The 22,502-nt window shown below is 35.1% G+C and overlaps 1 protein-coding gene across 1 annotated transcript in view; it reads left to right on the top strand.

Moving 5' to 3' along the window:
- TMPRSS15 (transmembrane serine protease 15) overlaps positions 1-22,502 on the top strand; it is a 142,482-nt gene that overhangs the window by 44,251 nt on the left and 75,729 nt on the right. The window contains exons 8-13 of the mRNA XM_010378086.2: positions 424-530; positions 6,373-6,513; positions 7,521-7,670; positions 16,190-16,295; positions 16,592-16,742; positions 19,156-19,291. Of these exons, the coding sequence (XP_010376388.1) occupies positions 424-530; positions 6,373-6,513; positions 7,521-7,670; positions 16,190-16,295; positions 16,592-16,742; positions 19,156-19,291 (791 nt within the window). The remainder of the gene's footprint in view (positions 1-423; positions 531-6,372; positions 6,514-7,520; positions 7,671-16,189; positions 16,296-16,591; positions 16,743-19,155; positions 19,292-22,502) is intronic.

Below are 22,502 nucleotides of genomic sequence, written 5' to 3'. Positions count from 1 at the left end.
AGAAGGAAATCTTGTATATGATACAACATAGAAGAACCTTGAGAACATTGTGCTAAGTGAAATAAGCCAGTCACAGAGAGAGAAACACTGCATGAATTCATTTACTTGAAGCATAGAAAGTAGTTAAACTCATGGAAATGAGAGGAGAATGGTGGTTGCCAGGGACTGGGAGGACTAAGCAATGGGGGAGTTGTCATTCACTGATACAGAGTTTCAGTCCTGCAAGTTAAAGAATTCTAGAGATCTGCTGTACATCATTGTGTTCATAATTGGCAATACTGCACTGTACACTTAAAAATTTAAGAGGGTAGATATCATATTATGTGGTGTTCACCGCAAGAAAACACATACAAATTCTAGAATGTATTAAGAAATATGACAACTGTTAAAAATGTGGTAATCTATTTTTTGCTTTTAATTTAGTGTAAACCAAGGACTTTCTATTAAACTGAGCTTCGATCATTTTAATATATATTATAGAGATACATTAAATATTTATGAAGGTGTAGGATCAAGCAAGATTTTAAGAGGTAAGTTGAAGCAAATATACAATTACTTATGAAAATGAAAATATGTGGGTAAATTTTTGGAGTGGTATGTTTTCCCTTTGATTTTGAAGTGAATATGGACTTGAAACTTATAAAACTAAAAAAAAAAAAACAATTGCTTCTCATTATAAAAATTAGAAAATTAGTGCTCTACGTGTCTTCATAACAAAAGTTATGTTTTAACATTGTCCTCTTCTAATTAATATCTTAAAAATTATGTGAAACTTGTCAAATGATTATAATTATCTATTTAGTTACCATACATTGTTTAAATGTTAGTCCCTATTAATCAAATTCAGGCAGTCTCTGATAATTACTATTCTGTTTTCTCTGCATTGCATAGGTTATAAACCCACAAAGGTTCTGCATTTTTTATGTTCATCCTGCTCCTTGTTCTCCTGCAGGCTAATACTAATAAAGTAGCTAAAACATTGTCTAGCCAAGGAGGTAGGCTAAGTAAATGATAGATGTGGATGGGTGGTATTGTGACTGTATAACCATTTATCGTTACACATGGACGGGGCTGGAAGTTGAAAAGAGGGCAGGGAGTGAGTGCCCTAGTAATATACATCTGCTCATGCCCCTTTGTTCTCCCTGTCCCCAAAATGCACAGACCTATTCACAGTAACCAATGAAATTAGGGGCAAAATTCCAGGAGGAAATAAGTGAGGATGAGGTAGAGAATGTGGAAATGAAGCCGAGGGAATAACTAGTTTTCCTCGCCTGTTGGAGAAATAGTTAAGTGTGGAGCTAAGATAAGGTTGGTGACAAGTGTGATTAAATTTTACATAATAACTTTGTTTTAAGAACCTCGCCTCTCAAATTGTATTTGTGGGTAATGAAAAGTGAATCCTATTGAATAATTTTTTACAGATTTAATGATTTGAGAAATATGTAAGCATATGCTAATAATATCTCATTTTTATTAGGTATTGATGTGTGATACTCTACTGAATAATCAATGTGCATTTTCTTATTTAATATTTTCAATAAACCTGCAAAATATTTTTTACAGAAGAGTAAAATGAGGTCTAATATATTAAATTACCATAAGTTCACAGTGTTGGAGGCAGAAATCAAATCCCAAACTCTCTGACCTGAAACCTATTATTCTTTGTGCTTTAAAAGCCCAAGTACACATATCATAATGAGTGTATATAAAACATATGAACTCATGGTAAGTCACATTTACTCTTAAAAAAAGTGGGCCAACCATTTCATAATCTATTTCTATAGCTGATAAATGCAGTTTTTAAAAATTATTATCAACATAAATATTCACATAGGTGGACAAATAGGCTACTTCATATAAACATTTCCAAAGACTAATGTGGCATTAATAAACTTTACCATATATTTTCACTTACACTGTGTAAAGGAGTGTTGTCAGCACTTTGAGTTGACTCAATAAATGCTCTTCCAAACCAATTATGTAGGTACTATTATCATCCCTACTATACAGAAGATAAAATCTAAATTTGTAGAAGTTGGGGGCTGAATAAGTGGTAGGCATAAGATATTCTCATGTTTCTTAGCTCTTCAAATACCATGGTTTGTCTAAATATTATTTTCACATGATTAGGGTATCAGCAATTTGTGAATAAATTTTAAAACATTTAGCCATAGTGATGTGACTAATGGGCAATTGATTGTCATAAGAATGTAATGAGAAACTGAATATCCAAGCAGAAAACATCTATGAATGTGTAGTTACATTATAACAGGTAGTTGCTTAATTTTAAGGTATTCAGAATAATAATTTATTTTAAAGTTTTGAAAATTAAATATTTTACTTACAATCTAAAAATGTGAGAAACTGTATTGGGTGTTAAATTTTCAAATTAAAAATTCTAACTTTTTCGAAGAAAACTAATAATATCTTACCACTGGTATCTAGCACAAAGTCTGGGGTATTGCAAAAACTCAAGGTTTATCTGAATTTACACCAACTGGGATATATGTCTATCATATGGTGTTATAGTATATAATCAATGGAGACAAGTAGTATTTCCCGTAACTGTAAAGTTAATTTGTATGGAAATAATACTTTCATTCTCAAGTCACAAGCTCATCTTTCCCTAAATGTTTTAGCAATTTCTTTATGTGAAATGTGCTTACAAGGTTTGCTTTCATTAAATTCCAATTCAAAATATATAATCTCAAATGCTGTTATTATTTGTACAATATTGGAAATATATAAATTTTTTACTTAGGGTAAGTGGGATTATATAGAGACGACATAAGGAATTATCTTCGTAAAATAGTTGTTATATACCTGATTGGGGCAAATCAGCATAAACAAACCCTAAAGGCATTTTTTCCATCATTTTAACCTACAGTTGCGATGCAAAAGTTCTTTAACTGCTAAAAAGTGTCAGGGAAATATAGACATACATAATGTGATAGTGCAGTCTTCAAATAATCATGAAAATTGAAGTAAATCAAAATGGAGTGCTGGGAAAGTTATTTCAAAAGTGTTTTCTTTAAGTTGCAATGATGAAGGTATAATATTAAATTCAATGGTTATAATAATTATAAATACTTCGTGTGAAAGGAGTAGAAGATGGTGAGTGAGCTTACTTAATTTAGTGTTCAGAAAAATCTATAAATGTTTTTATGTATCTTCAAAGAAAGACAACAAAAATGCCTGGGTTAGCACACTGAAAACAGTTTCAAAATGCTTAGCCCAGGAATTGTGTTTCTGAGTGCATAGTTGTTATGCCATTCTTTGTATTTCAAGTGCTTAGCTGGTATTCCATTCCCACAGGACTGCTGACAATATATTTCTAATACTGTAGCTTAACATTGTATAAGGCCATGCTTATCCTGAGGCACATAGAAGTGTGAATAGCTATAGCCAAAGTTATGTCATAAACATAGTGTATATTCCTGAATTGTCAACTTATCCTACAACAAAAATAATAACACTGCATACATGGAATTAAAATATATAGGCAAATATTATTCAAAGTAAAGCATTTTCAATACATTTTATGCTTTTATTAGGATACTTTAATGTATACTCAGAAGTACCCATTAACTCACTTCTGTTGACAGGGGTACATTATGTGGAAAAATTTATTTTAGCAAGCACTAGGTTTGCTTAAGTCATCCCTTCCAGACATTATCAAAGATTCCCCAGTCATAGTGCCTGGCAAAATTAAAGATTCCTTCTTCAGTACCCCCATAGCATTTTCCCCTTATATAATAACTTTATGGTTATTTTTAATAACTCACCAATATAAATTATTCTAATAGAGGAAACTGGTTACTTCTTTTCTATGTCATCAGCACTTGACCCCAGACTAAATTCATAGTGGGCACTCACTAAGATGTGTTGAAAATATTAGAAATTCTTTTATAATAAAGATGGTACTCTAGTTGCCGCATCTTCACTCTTATAAATTGGATAATATAAGTAGTTTGAAGTAGGTCTGTTGAAGTTTGAACTAGGTCTGTTGAATCATATTCTGTAGAAAGTTGGTCTTCCCTGTCCATTGCCCTCTTTCCAAATTCCCCACATCTGTATCATATTTCTCTCTTCTTTCCCAAAACCTGTTCACCAGAGCCTTTGCTGTTAGTAGACAAATGATGAGTTAATTCACATTTAAGAGTGACTGCTTGATCAGTCTATGCAAATTAACATCCGTAAAAGTTTTGGATTTTTAATAGAAGATGTTGGATTTTCTTAAGGCATGTCTAAAAATTTATTTTTTCAGTTATGATATACTAGGAAAAAAGGCATCCTTTAAAAGATATTAGGTAATTGTTTGTATTCTTTCAACACAAACCCTGTCTCTTTTATGTAGGCAAATTCTATTACTCTGTTTACTCACATCTTGATATATGCCCTCAAATATTGATTTAAAATCTCCTATGCTTTGGTACAATGACAGAGGTACAGAAAGCATTAAGTCATAATCTCCCCCTTTTCAAGGTTTACAACCTAGTTGGTGAGATGGAGAAGCAAAAGATAGAATTCACTGAGCATTTAGTGTATACCAGTCACTGTCTTACATGAGAATTACTTTTACTCCTTATCACAAATCTTCATGGAAAAAAGTTGTTACACTACAGAAGAAAGGCACAGACAAGTCTAGTAAGACACGGAACCAAGACTCAATCAAATACTGATGCTGGAGCCCCTGCTCTTAACCACTACCCTCCACTACTCCCTGGATTTATAAGATACATGGCTTTCACTGGATCTGTAGTCCTGGGACTCTTATTAGACAAAGACACTTTAAGACTATCTGATGAAAGTTTTATAAAATCTCTACAGACACATATTCTACACCATTTTAGGAGGTTTGCATGTATCTCTGAAGCAGGTTAATGGAACTCAAGGTAAGCTCCTGGACTTTTTAGACTAGCACAATTCTGTTAGATATCATGAGAATCCAACACACTATGAAATCCAACACACTAAGGGTGTGGTTGAACCACCAGCCACACTCAAAGCCAGCCGGAAGCCATTGTCCAAGAGAATTCCATTGCCATGGAATAAAAAGCAAAAAGGAGGCATATAGATTTAAAGTTTCTAGAATGTTCACATCCCTTAAGTGACTAACACTTATGAACTCCAAAGGTTTTCAATATGAGAAGTATTTAAATTACACAGGTGTGCATGCTGCCATGATGACAGTCTAAATAATAGTTCTTCATGAAAAAGCATTGAATTCATGACACATATTTTGGGGAAAAACACTAAGATGTGAATCAATGCTTGTTCATGAGGTTCTTTCTATTAGATCATATTGAAATTACATTGTATGTATCACATTGTTTCCTAATTACTACATAATCACAGGATATCTAATCATTCATAAAAGTGTCTCTTTTCAGAACTCAATGTTAAATAACTCACTGTTATTTATGTTAATGGATGGATTGTTTGTTAACAATCCATTGTTTGTTAACACTTTTTTTTATTATCACCTCCACTAAGAAACCATTTCAGGCCTTGTTTTTTTCTAACTACCCCTCGTGAAAGTCTAATATTTCATATATACTATATTCTGTGGATCTGTTCATGGACTGTGGGTATATCAGAGCTTTACTCAATTGAAAATTAAAACTGTTTTTCTCCCTCAGAACCAATTTTCACCCCCCTAGGGGCAAGATCACCCCCCTTTGAAAATGTATGTGATGTACATTTTCATAAAAGCAAATTTTATAGAACAATGATTTTGTAAAGCATCATATGAAAACTTTTAATAACCCAAGTACCATACTAACTCTTGACAATCAGAAATGAAAAAAAAAATCCCCTAAGTAGTTTATACTCAAGACAGACAAATGTTACAATCAATATAAAATGCTGTAGAAACAATCTTAAGTCACATGGTATTATTTTGAAATCTTACAGTTACAAGGGTAAAGAACCAAAGAATACTCTTTTGTTTCTATTATTTTACCCAGATTAAGCCCTTGTGAGTGTGACACAGTAAATACCTGATGAAGCTAAGTTGACTTTAATTTTTAAAACTGCTCAACTGGTGTTTCTTAGATGAACTTTGTCAGTAAATGAATGCATCTTTTCTATGTATATATAATGTATAAATCTAACAATTAAAAATTTAAAGTACCTTTTTTATCAAACCATAAATATGTAAAATAATTTGAGGCTTTCTAATGTTTGAGAGAAGAGATATTTCAGTTAAAATAAATGTAAGACTAATGCTTTTAGTTAACTCAGTGGTATCAGATAGATATTTGGATAGATAAACTGATAAACTGATAGTTCAGTAGATGGACTGATGGATGGATAGATAGATGAACAGATAGATATATACATATAACAGTTGTTTATTTTATTTTGCAGCTTCTATTTGGGAAACTAATCCTGGCACAATAAGAATTTTTTCCAACCAAGTTACTGCCACTTTTCTTATAGAATCTGATGAAAGTGATTATGTTGGCTTTGATGTAACATATACTGCATTTAACAGCAGTGAGCTTAATAGTAAGTATTATTTATTTTTCAGCTTTTTAATTTTTAGATGCTTTAATGTTATAATGGAATTTTAAAGGTAGCAGAATCTAAAATTTTCATGACGTAAGTTTTATAATGAGTATCTTGTATGTGCATCTTTCTCTTCTTAGAACTCAAAAAGAAATGAGATATTGGAAAATGATTTACATTTTTCAAAGGAATCAAATAACCAATTTGAGAAAACTTATAAATCACTGTAAAATCAAATTAAAATTTTATTTGCTGCAAGCATTGCAAGTTACAAAATACTAGCATAAAACTATTTCAGAGAAAATTCTACATAAACTTAATTTGGATCAAGCTATTAAATTTAGTAACAGGAGAGAGAAAAATATGGAACAAAGTTTTTGTGGGTGAACCAATGGAGACAAACTGTAAAACTTAAAAAATGAGAAACTTATATTTGCTAATACCCTGACAGAGTATAGGAAATGTATTAATTTAACACAGTTGGCAATAAAAAGCTGTTTTAAAAAAACTAAATAGAATGCAACAGAGTTAAGATTAACAAAAAAATGATTTTGTACATACCACTGAAGTATAAGCTATATAAGGTTAGATTATTTTCAGAGATGCTTTTTTTTTTTTTTTTTTTTTTTTTTTTTTGAGACGGAGTCTCGCTCTGTCGCCCAGGTTGGAGTGCAGTGGCCGGATCTCAGCTCACTGCAAGCTCCGCCTCCCGGGTTTACGCCATTCTCCTGCCTCAGCCTCCCGAGTAGCTGGGACTACAGGCGCCCGCCACCTCGCCCGGCTAATTTTTTTTTATTTTTTAGTAGAGACGGGGTTTAACCGGGTTAGTCAGGATGGTCTCGATCTCCTGACTCCGTGATCTGCCCGTCTCGGCCTCCCAAAGTGCTGGGATTACAGGCTTGAGCCACCGCGCCCGGCCTGGTTAGATTATTTTCAATACAATCTAATACAACTACTCACATTGTGGACTAAATTTGTTTTTTATTCTTCCTTTTTTTCATTCACAGATTATGAGAAAATTAATTGTAACTTTGAAGATGGCTTTTGTTTCTGGGTCCAGGATCTAAATGATGACAATGAATGGGAAAGGATTCAGGGAAGCACCTTTCCTCCTTTTACTGGACCCAATTTTGACCACACTTTTGGCAATGCTTCAGGTATAATTCATTTAATTCAGAAGTCAAAAGGATTTTAATTCATAAATCAAAAGGAAAGAGATTATGTGTTGTTCTGCAGTGTAAAGTGAGCAGTATTAAATGCAAAAGTCTTTTTGAATTTTTTAAGAAAATGAATTAATTAAATGAAAAATGATAACCAAACAGGCAAGTAAAAGTGAGTGTGTTTCAAGAAATATATTGGCTTACCCTGTATATTTGCAAAATGTTGAAAAGTACACAGAGGCCATTAGAGACAAGACTAGGTTGTCGTCCTGGACTTGCCACTTATTATTAACTAAGTAGACTTGTGTGAGGCAATTAACTTTTCTGGAGTTTGGTCTCTTTTGTCTTAATTTCATTTTCTGATTGTACATTGCTAGTGCACAGAAATAAAATGGATTTTTGTATATTGATCTTAGACCCAGCAGCAGCCTTGCTGAATTTGCTTATTAGCTCTGATGTTTCTTTAAAGAATTCCTTAGCATTTTCAACATACAAGATTGCATTATCTTGAAACAAAGATAGATTTGCTTCTTCTGGAAAGCCCTATGGAAGTCTGATTCCAAAGCATGATAATAGGGCGGGGTTGTGACTTCCAAGTACAGTTTTCATCTGAATGAGACATTCGAGTTGATGCCAGGTGGAAATATTAGAGACAATAATATTTTGCTTAGAAACTAGAAATCATGGTGAAATATTAGAAGCTAAGGAACTTGTAGTGAGAAAATCAGTCATGAAAGTCTTGGAACACATATTCATAATGCCAAATATAATCACTGAAATAAGAGTTACAAATCTTAGAAGGAACGTGTAAGGAAAATTACAAAAAAAAAAAAAACAGTGAAAATTGAGCATTTATATAATTGTCTTAGGCAAAATTCATCCTATAATATGACTTGCTGATAGGTTACTGATGAGAATACTATTCCATTCAGGCAAATAAACATTAAAAGCCACCTTTAACCAGCCATGGTTCTAGGCGTTAAGGATACAGACCATATACAGTAACTTCCACGAAGTCTGTCCCAAACCTCCAAGTTGAAATGTTTTTTCCCTTAAATATTCTAAGCACCGCTTCTGTTTTTCCTATCACATAGCATTATATTTACTCAGTTATTTGTTTCTTTTTACCACAGTGTTCTTTTCAGGAACAAAAACCTAGTCTCTTTTGTCTTTGAATTAATAGGGCATATATTAGTCCATTTTCACACTGCCATAAAGAAATACCTGAGACTAGGTAATTTATAAAGGGAAGAGGTTTAATTGACTCACAGTTCTACATGGCTGGGGAGGTCTCAGGAAACTTACAATCATGGCGGAAGGCAAAGCAGACACATCTTACACGGCTGCAGGCAAGGGACAGTGAGTGTGTGTAGGAAGAAATGTCAAACACATATAAAACCATCAGATCTTGTGAGAACTCACCATTACGAGAACAGCATTGGAGAAATTACCCCTGTGATCCCATCACTCCCACCAGGTCCCACCCTTAACACATGGGGATTATGTAGATTACAAGTGGAGATAAGATTTGGGTGGAGACACAGAGCCAAACCGTATCAGACATTCTCAGTGCATGAATCTAATTGACAGGCAAAATTATTTTTGAACATGTAAATAAATATCTACAACTTTGACTCAAGTAATTTCTGAGTAAGTTATTGACTGAATAAAATAGTTTCTAAAGTAAACAAAAATTCTAAGCACATTGACATTGCAATTTGTTATTAATGGCCACTTCTGTTACAAAGATAAATATTCCTGATTTTAAGACCTGAGAATTAAGTGGTTGATTTAATATCAATTGTGAGTGACATTTAGTTAAAGGACTTTAAAGTGTTAAATTTTTTCAAGAAAGAAATATATCTGACTAATCCTACTTCTTTAGAAAGAATGATATCCCTAGAATATTGTAATATGGTTCATCACACTATTTCAACTTAATAAAAATAGTTTTTAGTAAAAAGTGACTACTTTTAATATATTTCAGAGTCATCAGTAAAAGCCCCTTCAAATTTATTTATTTTGTTCTTTTATTTAAGAAGCATTTATTGAGGCCTTATTCAAGTCATTCAGAATATATCTGTGAACAAAATAAACCAGATTTTCTGCTCTCATGAAGCATAAATTATAGCAAGAAAAACCAGAAAATAGGAAATGTACATATATAAAGTAATTAATTGTTTCTTGGTGTATTAAATGTGAATAAGTACTTTGGGAAAATGTGAAGCTTTATAAGAGGATGGGGAGGGTGGGGCTAAGATGCTATTACAAATTAAAAGAGGATGATCAGTTAGTCTCGTTGAAAAAGTGACACTTGAATCAAAACTGTAAGGAATTGAACGAATTAGCCACACAGATGATTCCAGGCAGAGGGAACATGATGGATCTGTTGGAAGATAGTTTGTGCAAGGGCAAGAGTGTTGAAAAGAGACTGGTAGAAGGCCATTGCCTAACTAGAGAAGAGGTCATGAGACTCAGATCAGTGGGAGCAGATGTGGTGAAAAAAGGCCAAATTCTGAATATATTTTTTAACTGAAGCCAACAGAATCCAGTTAAACGAGTCACCAGTGTGGACCTTTGCATAAAAAAAAGTGCTGTATGTAAATGGCCAACCCCATAAGACAAAAATGTTTAGTACTGAAAATGATGACATGAATACTCTCATACATAATTAATCTTCTTTGAATAAGTTATTTCCCAGAGCCTGATTCTCCATGGAAAAATCACTAATTGCACAGCTGAAAACTAACCCCTACGTGATAATCACCCCACCTCTCTGAAGGGGTCTGGCCTAAAACAGTCAAATAATCTATTTTTTTTTCTCTTTACTGTAATAAAAAAAGTTTCTACCACACTTGGACAAGAGTAGTTAGAGGAAAGTGCAAAAAGCATTTGTATCTATTGACTATGACAGATACCTTTTATGTAGTTGAAATCTTTGATGTTCAAATTATCATTTTTCCACTTTTATGTCATCCTAATAAGAGATAAGATAACTCCACTGATATCTGAAGAGTATAAATACATTACAGGGGAAAATGGTTTCGCCTTGCCAACGGATTAAATAACTAAGGAAATAAGATGAAATTGGACAAAGTGAAATGGGTTGAATGTCAAGTGGAAGTTTTAAATAGTTGGGTCTGAAATGAAGTCTCAGGAGAAAGAGGAGTAGCAGGAGTTATTTAAAATTAGACGAGTCATATAACGAGGACAGGTGATAGGGTTTAATAGCTCCTCTCCAACTTTCATACCTGTGATTTCATAATCAACCAGTCATTCCTCTCCAAAGGGCATTTTCTTCTAGCCTGTTTTTTTATGTGTCAGAACATCCTATCTCTGAAATGAAAGAGAATTAAATATTTCTCAATGTTCCTCTTATCCAGGCAGGTTTGTTGTTTGTGTTGTTGTTTTGTTCTTTGCCTTTACCTTAAGTGACAGAAAAGACTAAATGAAACAGACAAACTTTGAGTTAATACTGCTTTAGGTAAGCACACCTAAGGCTCTTAACTTTTCTAGTCCTTCTGAAGAACTGTCTCCTGGTGCAGTAATGGCTTCTAAATTTCTGTGTTGTCAACAGTCAGGGTTTCTCTGTACCTCTTAGAAGCAAAGGGAATTGTTGGAGAAGGTGGTGTTGAGGCAAGACAGCATCTTGAGGTGCTCAGAAGTGGCCCATTCATTTAGAAGGCTCAGGAAAAATGAGGTTCACAATATGTGGAAACTCCAGAAATGTAGGGGTCACAGAGGACTACATAGCTCAAATAAAATGTATCTTTCCTTTCCTTTATCAATGAAACTGCAGTTGTTTGTAATACTGTGGGAGGTAGTATAGTTTAGCAGTAAAAACCATTAAAATATAGACCCTGGAGTTTTAGCCGGATTTAAATCTTAGCCCTGCCATTTAGGCAAGTTTCCTATCTTCTATTTCTGCCCCAATTCCCTTATCTGGAAAGTGGGGTTGAGAACAATAGGACCTGCCGTTAGAGGCATGTAATAAACATTAAATTGATTGCTATGTTTAGAAAAAAAACCTCTGAAAAATGCCTGGCACATAGGAAGTGCTATATAAATGTTAGGTATTACAACTACTTTCTTTTCATGCTGCAAAAGTGTTCAAGAAACATAAATTGGCTGTGGTACTGTTCTAAGTCATATGTTGGGGAGGAAAATAGTTACTCTGCTCAATATTTAAAATTATATTACTTCTTTTAGATATCTTCATTTAACTTAGCATATAAACTTTTTCTAAAATAAGTGTAACTTTAATGTTTTAAAAGTAATATTTTTATTTTCTTATCTTTCCTGTGATGCTGAATTTTAGAAAATAATATACTTTCTAAAATTGATAGACTCTGACTGAATTTAGGCCATGCATCAGTCTAAGCTTTTAATAGTATTTATCTACTAGGTTCAGCTAATTTTATGTATGTACTTACAACTCATGAAACAATTTATATCAGCCTATTTCCTTCTTGTGAGGGATTTCCAGGTTCTCAGGAAGTTCTGCTATCTCTCCAGTTCCTGCTCTCTTTATATTAGATCAGCACGTGCTCAGAAGTTTTGCTTTTTAATTAGGATGTTGGGTGGAGAGAGGTTAGGTTCAATTCATAAAGAGATAAGCAGGAGAAAAAGTGATGGAAAGAAGTTTTAAGAAAAACCTAATCATTCAAAAAAGAGATTCATTATATGCTTAAGTAAACAAAATGTGTTCAATTTTCTGGGGCTTATGTATTTATTTAGAGACAGGATCACTCTGTCTCCCAGACTGGAGTACAACGGCATAATCATAGCTCACTGCAGCCTCAAACTCCTGGGCTCAAGAGATACTCCCACCTCACCCTCCTGAATAGCTGGGATCACAGGTGCGTGCTATCACACCCGGCAATTTTTTTTAAAAAATGTTTATAGAGATGGGGCCTCGTTATGTTGTCAAACTCCTGGCCTCAAGTGATCTTCCTGCCTTGGACTCCCAAATCACTGGGATTACAGATGTGAGCCACTACGGCTGGCCAATATCCTGGGTTTTAAGCTGACTAAGATTGATTCTAAGAGCTCTAGAAGACATTTCAAGGAAGTCAAGGGTTTTAAAAGAAATTATTTTTGACCATATAAATTCCCATGTGGTTATGAAAAAAAACTCTTTAATTATTCCTTTTGTGTAGAAATGTAATAAATTTAAAAGCAAAGCAAATCTGTAACAAAAATATATTAAACAACAGACAGCTAATTCACATCAAGACAGAAAAAGAAAAAAAACAAAGTGTCTTTCTTGTTCCCAAAAGTTCTAGCAAGTTGAAAAATTCACATATAAACATAAAATATACAACAATCTGGGTGCAGTGGCTGATGCCTGTAATCCTAACACTTTGGGAGGCCAAGGCAGGCAGATCACCTGAGACCCGGAGTTTGAAAGCAGCCTGGTCAATATGGCGAAACTCCATCTCTACTAAAAATACAAAAATTAGCCAGCCGTGGTGGCATGAGCCCGTAGTCCCAGCTACTCTGGAGGCTGAGGCAGGAGAATCACTTGAACCCACAGGAGGCAGAGATTGCAGTGAACCAAGATTGGCTACTGCACTCCAGCCTAAATGACGGAATGAAACTCCATCTTAGAAAAAAAAAAAAAAATACACAGCAGAATATACCAAATGGCATCAGAGAAGTTCACAGTGCCACTGAGAATTCAAAAGAAAAAGTGGTCACTTTTAATTGGGAGGCTTTCTGAAGGAGATGACAATTTGATTTAAATGACCTCAAAAAATTGATAGGATTTTAACAAGGTACAATTGGAAGGGGAAGTGGAAGGATGTAAAAGAGAAAAGAAGAAGACACAAACTGTCAAAAAATCTAGGTGTTTGGAAATATTAACATTATCTAATTTTGCAGAAGTGCTGTATGGAAATAGATGAAGTATAAGTGCAACGGCTGGAAAATGACATTGAGGACATAACACAGGGGCCTCAAATATCAGACTGTATTTGTATTTGGTTGAATAAGAAATAAAGAGATAATAAAAGATCTTGAACAAGGGGCTAATTTGATTGTGCATAAGAAAGCATTATTGAGCAATGGTGTAAGAGATGATTCACATGAAGAATCAGAGAACTGGAAGTGAGATGCACTTGGAAATAGTGACAGTGATGGTCTATCTTCAGTAATAATTCCATGCGTTGGGATGTTTCCACTCTGCTCCCTGATGAGATAGCCCAACAGACATGCTGTGTGAATGTGAGTTTCCGTACTTTAAGTGGAAGCAACTGAATGTACAACTAATTGACAGCTTCTCAAATTAAAGAAGCAAATTGAAACTGTGCCTTAATAAAATTATTTAAGGAAGAAAAAGTGATGGATAATACTGAGAAGACTTAGGAGAGATGTAATAGTGGCCTTTAAACTTCTGTGGAGCTAACAAATATGTTATATTGCAAATAGTCCCACAAGGCAAAATTAGATATAATAGGTGCGCATAAGCTTATTTTTCTAAAAAAGGAAAATAATTTTCTAATCATGTTGAAATGGAATGGCATGCCTTGGAATAGAATAATTTCTTTTGCATCTGGCATGTGTTAATCAGAGATCAAGTGATCCCTTAGGGTAAAATGTCATAGATGAAATTTAAGGACAATTAGTGGTTAGACTAAGTACAGTTTTATGTAAACTACAAATTTCTACTCTTAAACCTTAGCATTTTATGAAGGATTTTATTCATCTTCTAATTTGTTAACTAAAGAATGGAGTCGACATCACAAAAATAGCAATTTAATGTTATATATTATTTTACTATATTCAGTAATATGCAACCAATATGATATTTACTCTAGACAAGATTTATAAGGTACTATAGTCTACATAATTAATTATGTTTTACCTGATCACTGACAAAAAAAAAGCTCACAGCATCATATTTTGATCATACTGAAAACTGCAAATAGATCACTGCTTAATAAGTGAAAAACAGTTTCAAATTATTTCAAATTAGTTATAACTATTGACTGTGAACATGACCAAACATAAATAGGAGCATAATGTGTGTTTATATAATTGTAGCTAATCAGAAATTTTTCTGAATAGGCTAACCATTTGAGTATTTATTCATGACATTCAGTGGTATTTCAATTATTTCTTCCCCAATTACATTCTAAGTAATCAAAAGTAAGGTAAATTCAAAAGTGATTTGGAGTTGTGTATTTAGAGAGTGGATTCTAGGACCTCTCTTCTGTACCTATGCCACTCTTCTCCATTCATATAATTAGAACACTCATGAAATAGCTAAGATATGTACTCATGAAATATTACAGCATTATATAAAATAGGAGTAATGTGTTAATAATACAGAATGTTAAACACAGTATTATTTTACAGTTTGTCATATAAAGCAAATAAATGAGTACATATTACATTTATTAAGCCACTAGACCATAATTTCACCTTGATAAAACATTCATTTATTCTGAATAATTTTTGCCTCACTGGTCTAAATATCCATTGATATATCTACAGGCAGTTCCACTAGCTTCTTTTCTTTATGCCTTGTTCTTACTTTGCATCTCATAAATGAATGAGTTTAAAGTTTATATGCAACATTGCCTATATTTTTCTGTTGGAAAGCACAAGAGAGAAGATATTTGATTTCAAGTAAACACTAAATTGCAGCATCTCATAAAAAATTTCATTCCAATCAAATTAGATTAATCCAACATCACATTTGCTTTATATAATATCTTGTTACATGATTCTTGCTTCCTGTCACAATATGTGAGCAGGAAACTAAGAATAGAATGAATTCCCCTAAGAAAATGTTCAAGATGTTATTCCAGTAACCCTTCGCAAACTTCAAATGACTGAAATCATTGGTTGGAATAATGAATTTCAGACCAAAAAGTACTTTATGCAGCGCCTTGTGCTATTTTGAAAGCTTTTATACATATTAGCATGCTTCCTGCTCCTCGGTGATCTGATTACCTATCATTCACAGGACTAAAGAAAGATAAGACTGTTTTAAAATAAGGCACGTTCTTATTTAGAGATATGAAATGTTCAGTGAAATATAAAACTGAAAGTCTTAGAAACTCTTAAATGTTTTGTATTTATATATATATGTATGTGTATATTCTGAGTTAGTCCACTAGCATCTCTAAATATCCTCATGTACTGACTGTCTCTAAAGATGTGAGTTAATCAAAATATATAGTAAACTAGAATTAAGTCAGGAACTGGGCTGGATTATTTAGTGACTCATAATAAGTCAGAATTTTATATATCCTTGGTGGTACTCCACTTCAAGGCTCTTGTTTAATAAAGTGGGAGGCCCAGTGTTAAGCTATTTTTGTCAATAACAATCTGTTATGGCAAAAATACTGCTTTCTGAGCTCGAGTCTAGTGTCCTGTCCACTATATCAAAATATGTTTTCTTAACCTTTCATTTTAAAATTTTTCTTTCCTGCTTACAAAGTCTGCATGTCACACAATGAAAATGCAATGTTTAAGTTAAATAAAACTTTTTTTTGTTATTTTTACAGGATTTTACATTTCCACCCCAACTGGACCAGGAGGGAGAAAAGAACATGTGGGACTTTTAAGCCTCCCCTTGGACCCCACTTTGGAGCCAGCTTGCCTTAGTTTCTGGTATGTTGTAGACACCTGTTTAAACGCTGTCTTATTTAATGGGTAACATTGCCTTGCTCAGGCCACCAGGCTCATATTTCACTAAGATGTTGGCTGAAGTTTTAATGCATATACTATTACTTTCCCAACTGATAAGCAACAAAGCATTGATAGACTCCTCTCCCCATCCCCAGCAACTCCAAAACCCAGAGGGAAAAAAAGGTTGTTTCAAAGAAAGTAAAGAATTTAAAAAGCTCTGAAAAGGACTTAGTCTAATGTTGTAGGAATCCAAACATTTTTGCTTCTTTCCAAACTAGGTATCATATGTATGGTGAAAATGTATATAAATTAAGCATTAATATCAGCAATGACCAAAATATGGAGAAGACAGTTTTCCAAAAGGAAGGAAATTATGGAGAAAATTGGAATTATGGACAAGTAACCCTAAATGAAACAGTTAAATTTAAGGTTTGCAAAACACTTTATTATTTATATTTGTATTCTTTTTGTGGTGGTACAATTATATTTAGAATGATACGGTGGAAAAATTAATTTATTTTCTGAAGATAATCAAGTCACTTTCTCTACTTGCCCAATCTACCTCATATTTTATCTTTGAATATTTAATTTTCATTTATTCATTAGCCTATTAAAAACCATCATTGAGGAACAATGTGCTAACGAAAATACAGCTTATAATGGTCCATAAAATACATTGAAGACTTTTAGAATATTTCGACTTCCTTCAGCAACTTTCTAGCATAGGCCAACCATTTATCTCTAAGCCCTCTGCCTACCTACAATTTTCAGCTTTTCACAAATACCACTTAGGGCAGCCCCGCCCTTTTCTACACCTACACCCATCGGCATTCACCCATCCTGCCCCACTCTGATTTAATCTCCACATATTTCCTTTAGGAATAAATTATATGAGCTGTATCATTGGGAAGTCTCTGATCATTTATTTCACATTAAGGTGAATTAATTTTTCAAATAACACTTTAATGTATTCTCTTCCTGAGGGTCTTTGCAATTAAAATATGGCATAATAGAGGCTATTAGTTTGACCAAATTAATAATGTTTTAAATTGGTAATTTCAAACACGAGAGTATCACTTTCAGAAGATGTATATTTGGACAGACACTGCCATCATCAAAGGCTTCAGATTTTCCCCATGACTTGGTGTAAGGTAGGCAATAATTAATAACTCTCAACTGTTTTCCTCCCATCTTTCTTTCTTTCCTTCTCTTTCTTTTTCCTTCTTTTCTGTCTTCTTATTTGATCCTTTTATGGGACGTTTCCTCTCCAATTTTGTTTTCTGATAATTCAAAGAAGGCTAAATGGAACGGCCAGGGAGAAAAGAGAGAGCAGAAGGGGAAGTCAGTATTGCAGTGGCCAAATGTGGCTACACTCACTGAGCATCTTTTTTATAATGTAATATAATTGGGCCCATTTTCTCACAGCTCATGGGGTGGTGCAAGAGTGTCAAGTTCTACAGATATGTGCACTTTGGCTTTGCTATTTTGTTGTGAAATCATGAACGAGTCACCATAGTCTCCTTGAAATTTAATTAGGTCATATGTGTAAGGAAGAAAATAATACTTACTGAAATAATGTCTGGTATGAAGTAGGTGGAATGGATAAACAAATGAGTGAATGAATGAGTGTTGAAAATTAAGTAAGATCAATGTATACCATGTGCCTAGCATAGCAAGTAGCATATAGCAGATATTCAATTTATGTCTTTCCTCTTCTACATAGCACAGGATCCAGGAAAGTACAGCTAAAATACCCACTGTTTCTGATTAGAATGGAATCAAATCATTTCATATGACTCTCTGAATTGCAGGTTGCTTTTAATGCTTTAAAAAACAAGATCCTGGCCGGGCGCGGTGGCTCAAGCCTGTAATCCCAGCACTTTGGGAGGCCGAGACGGGCGGATCACGAGGTCAGGAGATCGAGACCATCCTGGCTAACATGGTGAAACCCCGTCTCTACTAAAAATACAAAAAACTAGCCGGGCGACCTGGCGGGCGCCTGTAGTCCCAGCTACTCGGGAGGCTGAGGCAGGAGAATGGCGTCAACCCGGGAGGCGGAGCTTGCAGTGAGCTGAGATCCGGCCACTGCACTCCAGCCTGGGCAGCAGAGCGAGACTCCGTCTCAAAAAAAAAAAAAAAAAAAAAAAACAAGATCCTGAGTGATATAGCATTGGATGACATTAGCCTAACATATGGGATTTGCAATGCTCCTGAGAACCTGATATGTTACCTCTGGCCACTGGACCTTTCTTCCAAGTCTGGCTCTGTGTCCTCCAGGCATCACCCTTGCACAGTATCCCACATCACACCCTGGGTGAACTATGACCAGTAACAGCTGGTCCTGAATGATCATTTTACACTCATACTTTCTCTCGTCCCCTTCACCTCCGGTGTGTTTTCTCTTCAGGCTTTATATGCTCTAAGAAGGCAGAAAACTACCTGAATGTTTAATATTGCTGAGAGAAGAAATTTGGGAGAAAATTGCTTTCTCCTGCCAGATGATATATATTCATGATAGAGTACACTGGAGTATGACAATATCATAAAAAAGACACAGACAGACAGAGAGATAGAAACTGTAACAATACTGACTAACTCAGAAGGAAGACACCATTGGAAATTTAGCCAGTGTGAACACATAATAAGGGAGTTGGGTTCAGCAGAAGGATTTAAAAAGCATGGTCTGTCAAGATTTCACTATGTATTAACTGGTCACCATATAGTTTGAGGTGACAACATTGAATCTCTAGACAATATTGACTCTCTTGGGCTCACAAGAAGAATCAAGTCAGAGAAGATTAGAATGGAATCAAATCATTTCATATGACTCTCTGAATTGCAGGTTGCTTTTAATGCTTTTAAAAACAAGATCCTGAGTGATATAGCATTGGATGACATTAGCCTAACACATGGGATTTGCAATGGGAGTCTTTATCCAGAACCAACTTTGGTGCCAACTCCTCCACCAGAACTTCCTAGTAAGTAACGTTCATGTGTATTTTGTCTTATTAAATCATTAATGTCAGGTGTGGAGGCTCACAGCTATAATTCCAGCATTTTGGGAGGCTGAAGCAGGAGGATTGCTTGAAGCCAGGAGTTTGAGACAAGCCTGAGGATTATAGCGAGACTCTGTCTCTACAAAACAAAACAAACAAACAAAAATTAGCTGGACACAGTGGTGCATACCTGTAGTCCCAGCTACTAGAGAGGCTGAGGCAGGAGGGCCTCTTGAGCCCTACAGATTGAGGCTGTGGTGAGCTGTAATCGTGTCACTGTACTCCAGCCTGGGCAACAGAGTAAGACTCTGTCTCTAGAAAAACAAAACAAAACAAAAAACAATAATTATTTTCAGGTGGACCTTCCTTTGGCTTATTTTCATTATCTCAACCTACTGGTATTTTTTTTTCCTGAAAATCAAAGACTTTAAAATATAAGCCAAGTGGAGGCTAGCAAAATATTACATGTTACACATAAATCCACAATGAAACTCACCTTTGTTATCGAGCATATTAATGATCATTTTAGTATCTTTTTATATTTGAAAGTAATAAAGGAGCTGGTTTCCATTTTGTTTTCACTGGAATACAAACAAATGTTTTACTGGCCATGTGGCATGGTCTGTAATCTTTGGGGAGGGAGCCCTGAGGTTTTTGTGGCCTTCTTAAGGAGTAATTTTAAGAGTTTAGTTTGGGAGGCCGAGACGGGCGGATCACGAGGTCAGGAGATCGAGACCATCCTGGCTAACACGGTGAAACCCCGTCTCTACTAAAAAAAAATACAAAAACTAGCCGGGCGAGGTGGCGGGCGCCTGTAGTCCCAGCTACTCGGGAGGCTGAGGCAGGAGAATGGCGTGAACCCGGGAGGTGGAGCTTGCAGTGAGCTGAGATCTGGCCACTGCACTCCAGCCTGGGCGACAGAGCGAGACTCCGTCTCAAAAAAAAAAAAAAAAAAAAAAAAAAAAAAAAAAAAAAAGAGTTTAGTTAAGTCTGAAACCTACTGTGTCTATTTTAAAAATAATTTAATAGCAATGACTAATCAAGCCTGGACTTTGAACATATAGACCTAGATCACCTAAAATATTTTTGTCCTAAATAGTGCCTGTATTAGTCAGCGTTCTCTAGAGGGACAGAACTACTAGGATAGATGTATACATGAAACAGAGTTTTTAAGGAGTATTGACTCACATGATCACAAGGTGAAATTTCATAACAGGCCATCTGCAAGCTAAGGGGCAAAAAAGCCAGTCCAAGTCCCCAAACCTCAAAAGTAGGGAAGTTGATCCTGCAGCCTTCAATCTGTGGCCAAAGGCCTAAGAGCCTCTGGCAACCATTGGTGTAGGTCCAAGAGCCTGAAAGCTGAAGAACTTGGAGTCCGATGTTTGAGGGCAGGAAGCATCCAGCGTGACGGAAAGATGAAGCCTGGAAAACTCAGCCAGTCTAATCCTTCCACGTTCTTCTGCCTGCTTTTGTTCTAGCTGTACTGGCAGCGGGTTAGACGGTGCCCACCCAGACTGAGAGTGGGTCTGCCTCTCCCAGTCCACTGACTCAAATGTGAATCTTTGACAACAGCTTCACAGACACACCCAGGAACAATACTTTGCATCCTTCAATCCAATCAAGTTGGCATTCAATATTAACTATCACAGTACCTTTGTAAGACTTCGGAGTATGTTCCTTTCATGGAACCACTCATGTGTTACTGCTGAGAAGTGACCAAGATTCACAATGTCCTATAAGATCTTTTAACTCAAAAGGACCAAATCGAGCCTGTGTCTACTTGTGCTCTTAAGTCAAATTCGAACCATGACATTTCAGAACAAAACCCATTACCATTCAAATTATCCATGTCAAAGAAGACAATCACTTTATACTACTTTCAGATTAGGGATTTGACAGAAAAACAAAGACAAAAGAAAAATGCCTATGATAATAAGTAATAACAAACATCCACTGACTTTCTATAGGGATTTTTTCACTACACTGTTTTTTTTTTTTTTTTTTTTTTTTTTTTTTTTTTTTTGAGACGGAGTCTCGCTGTGTCGCCCAGGCTGGAGTGCAGTGGCGCGATCTCGGCTCACTGCAAGCTCCGCCTCCCGGGTTCCCGCCATTCTCCCGCCTCAGCCTCCGAGTAGCTGGGACTACAGGCGCCCGCCACCGCGCCCGGCTAGTTTTTTGTATTTTTAGTAGAGACGGGGTTTCACCGTGTTAGCCAGGAGGGTCTCGATCTCCTGACGTCGTGATCCACCCGCCTCGGCCTCCCAAAGTGCTGGGATTACAGGCTTGAGCCACCGCGCCCGGCCTACACTGTTGTTTTTAATGCAAAAAAAACAACACTTTTTTCTTTGGATTGTGGTGGTTGGAAACTGACTTAGCGTTTGTTTGGGTTAAATCTCTTATGTGTTTAGTTCTGCATGGATCTGATCCCGCAAACACAGTACTTTTTCCGTTTCTCATTTTCTTCCAAGCACACTTAATACTTTTACCAAATTTATATCAGCAAATCAGTTTGGAGAGTCTATCCAAATTTGGTTTACTTCCAAAATTATGTATTTTTCTGCTTCCAATCTTCAAGGAAAAAAAGTAGACTTTTCAAATGAGTGACTTTAACAATGAAAAGGTTCTAAAGATTAATTATGGGTATTTGAGAACATGTAACAAATGAGCTACCATTATGTTGAAGATAGTAGTTATATTGTCATATCGATCCCATGCCACCATATGGAATGAGCACTTACATTCCACCAAAAGATTGGTTTGCTTTTACTATCTTGTGTATTAACATGTTTAGATGCTTATATGAGATATATATAAATTACTCAATATTTAATCATTCATTCAAATTTTATAAGTATCTGCCATCTGCAAAACACTGCAGATGAAATGTAAGATGTAGCAATAACCATTAATACATGAAAAAATTATATAAATAAATATTTAAAGCAATGTATAATTATGTGCCCCTAAAGGTAATACATGAGAGAAGTAAGTGATAGAGGACTTTGGAGAAAAAAAAAAAATGTGAGCAAAAGAAGGCTTTAAGGAAGCATGCAGATAAAAGACAGAATGATACTCATAAAATTGATGACAAAGCAGGAAAGTACCATACATTCTCATGTAATAATATTGGTCATAAAATTGTGACAAGAAGTGAGTTCCTTCACAGCAACTCTAGGTCAAATTTACCTTTGCT

The sequence above is a fragment of the Rhinopithecus roxellana genome, chromosome 13, assembly GCF_007565055.1.
Source record: "Rhinopithecus roxellana isolate Shanxi Qingling chromosome 13, ASM756505v1, whole genome shotgun sequence".
Taxonomy (NCBI): domain Eukaryota; kingdom Metazoa; phylum Chordata; class Mammalia; order Primates; family Cercopithecidae; genus Rhinopithecus; species Rhinopithecus roxellana.
This window is presented reverse-complemented; position numbering and strand designations above follow the sequence as displayed.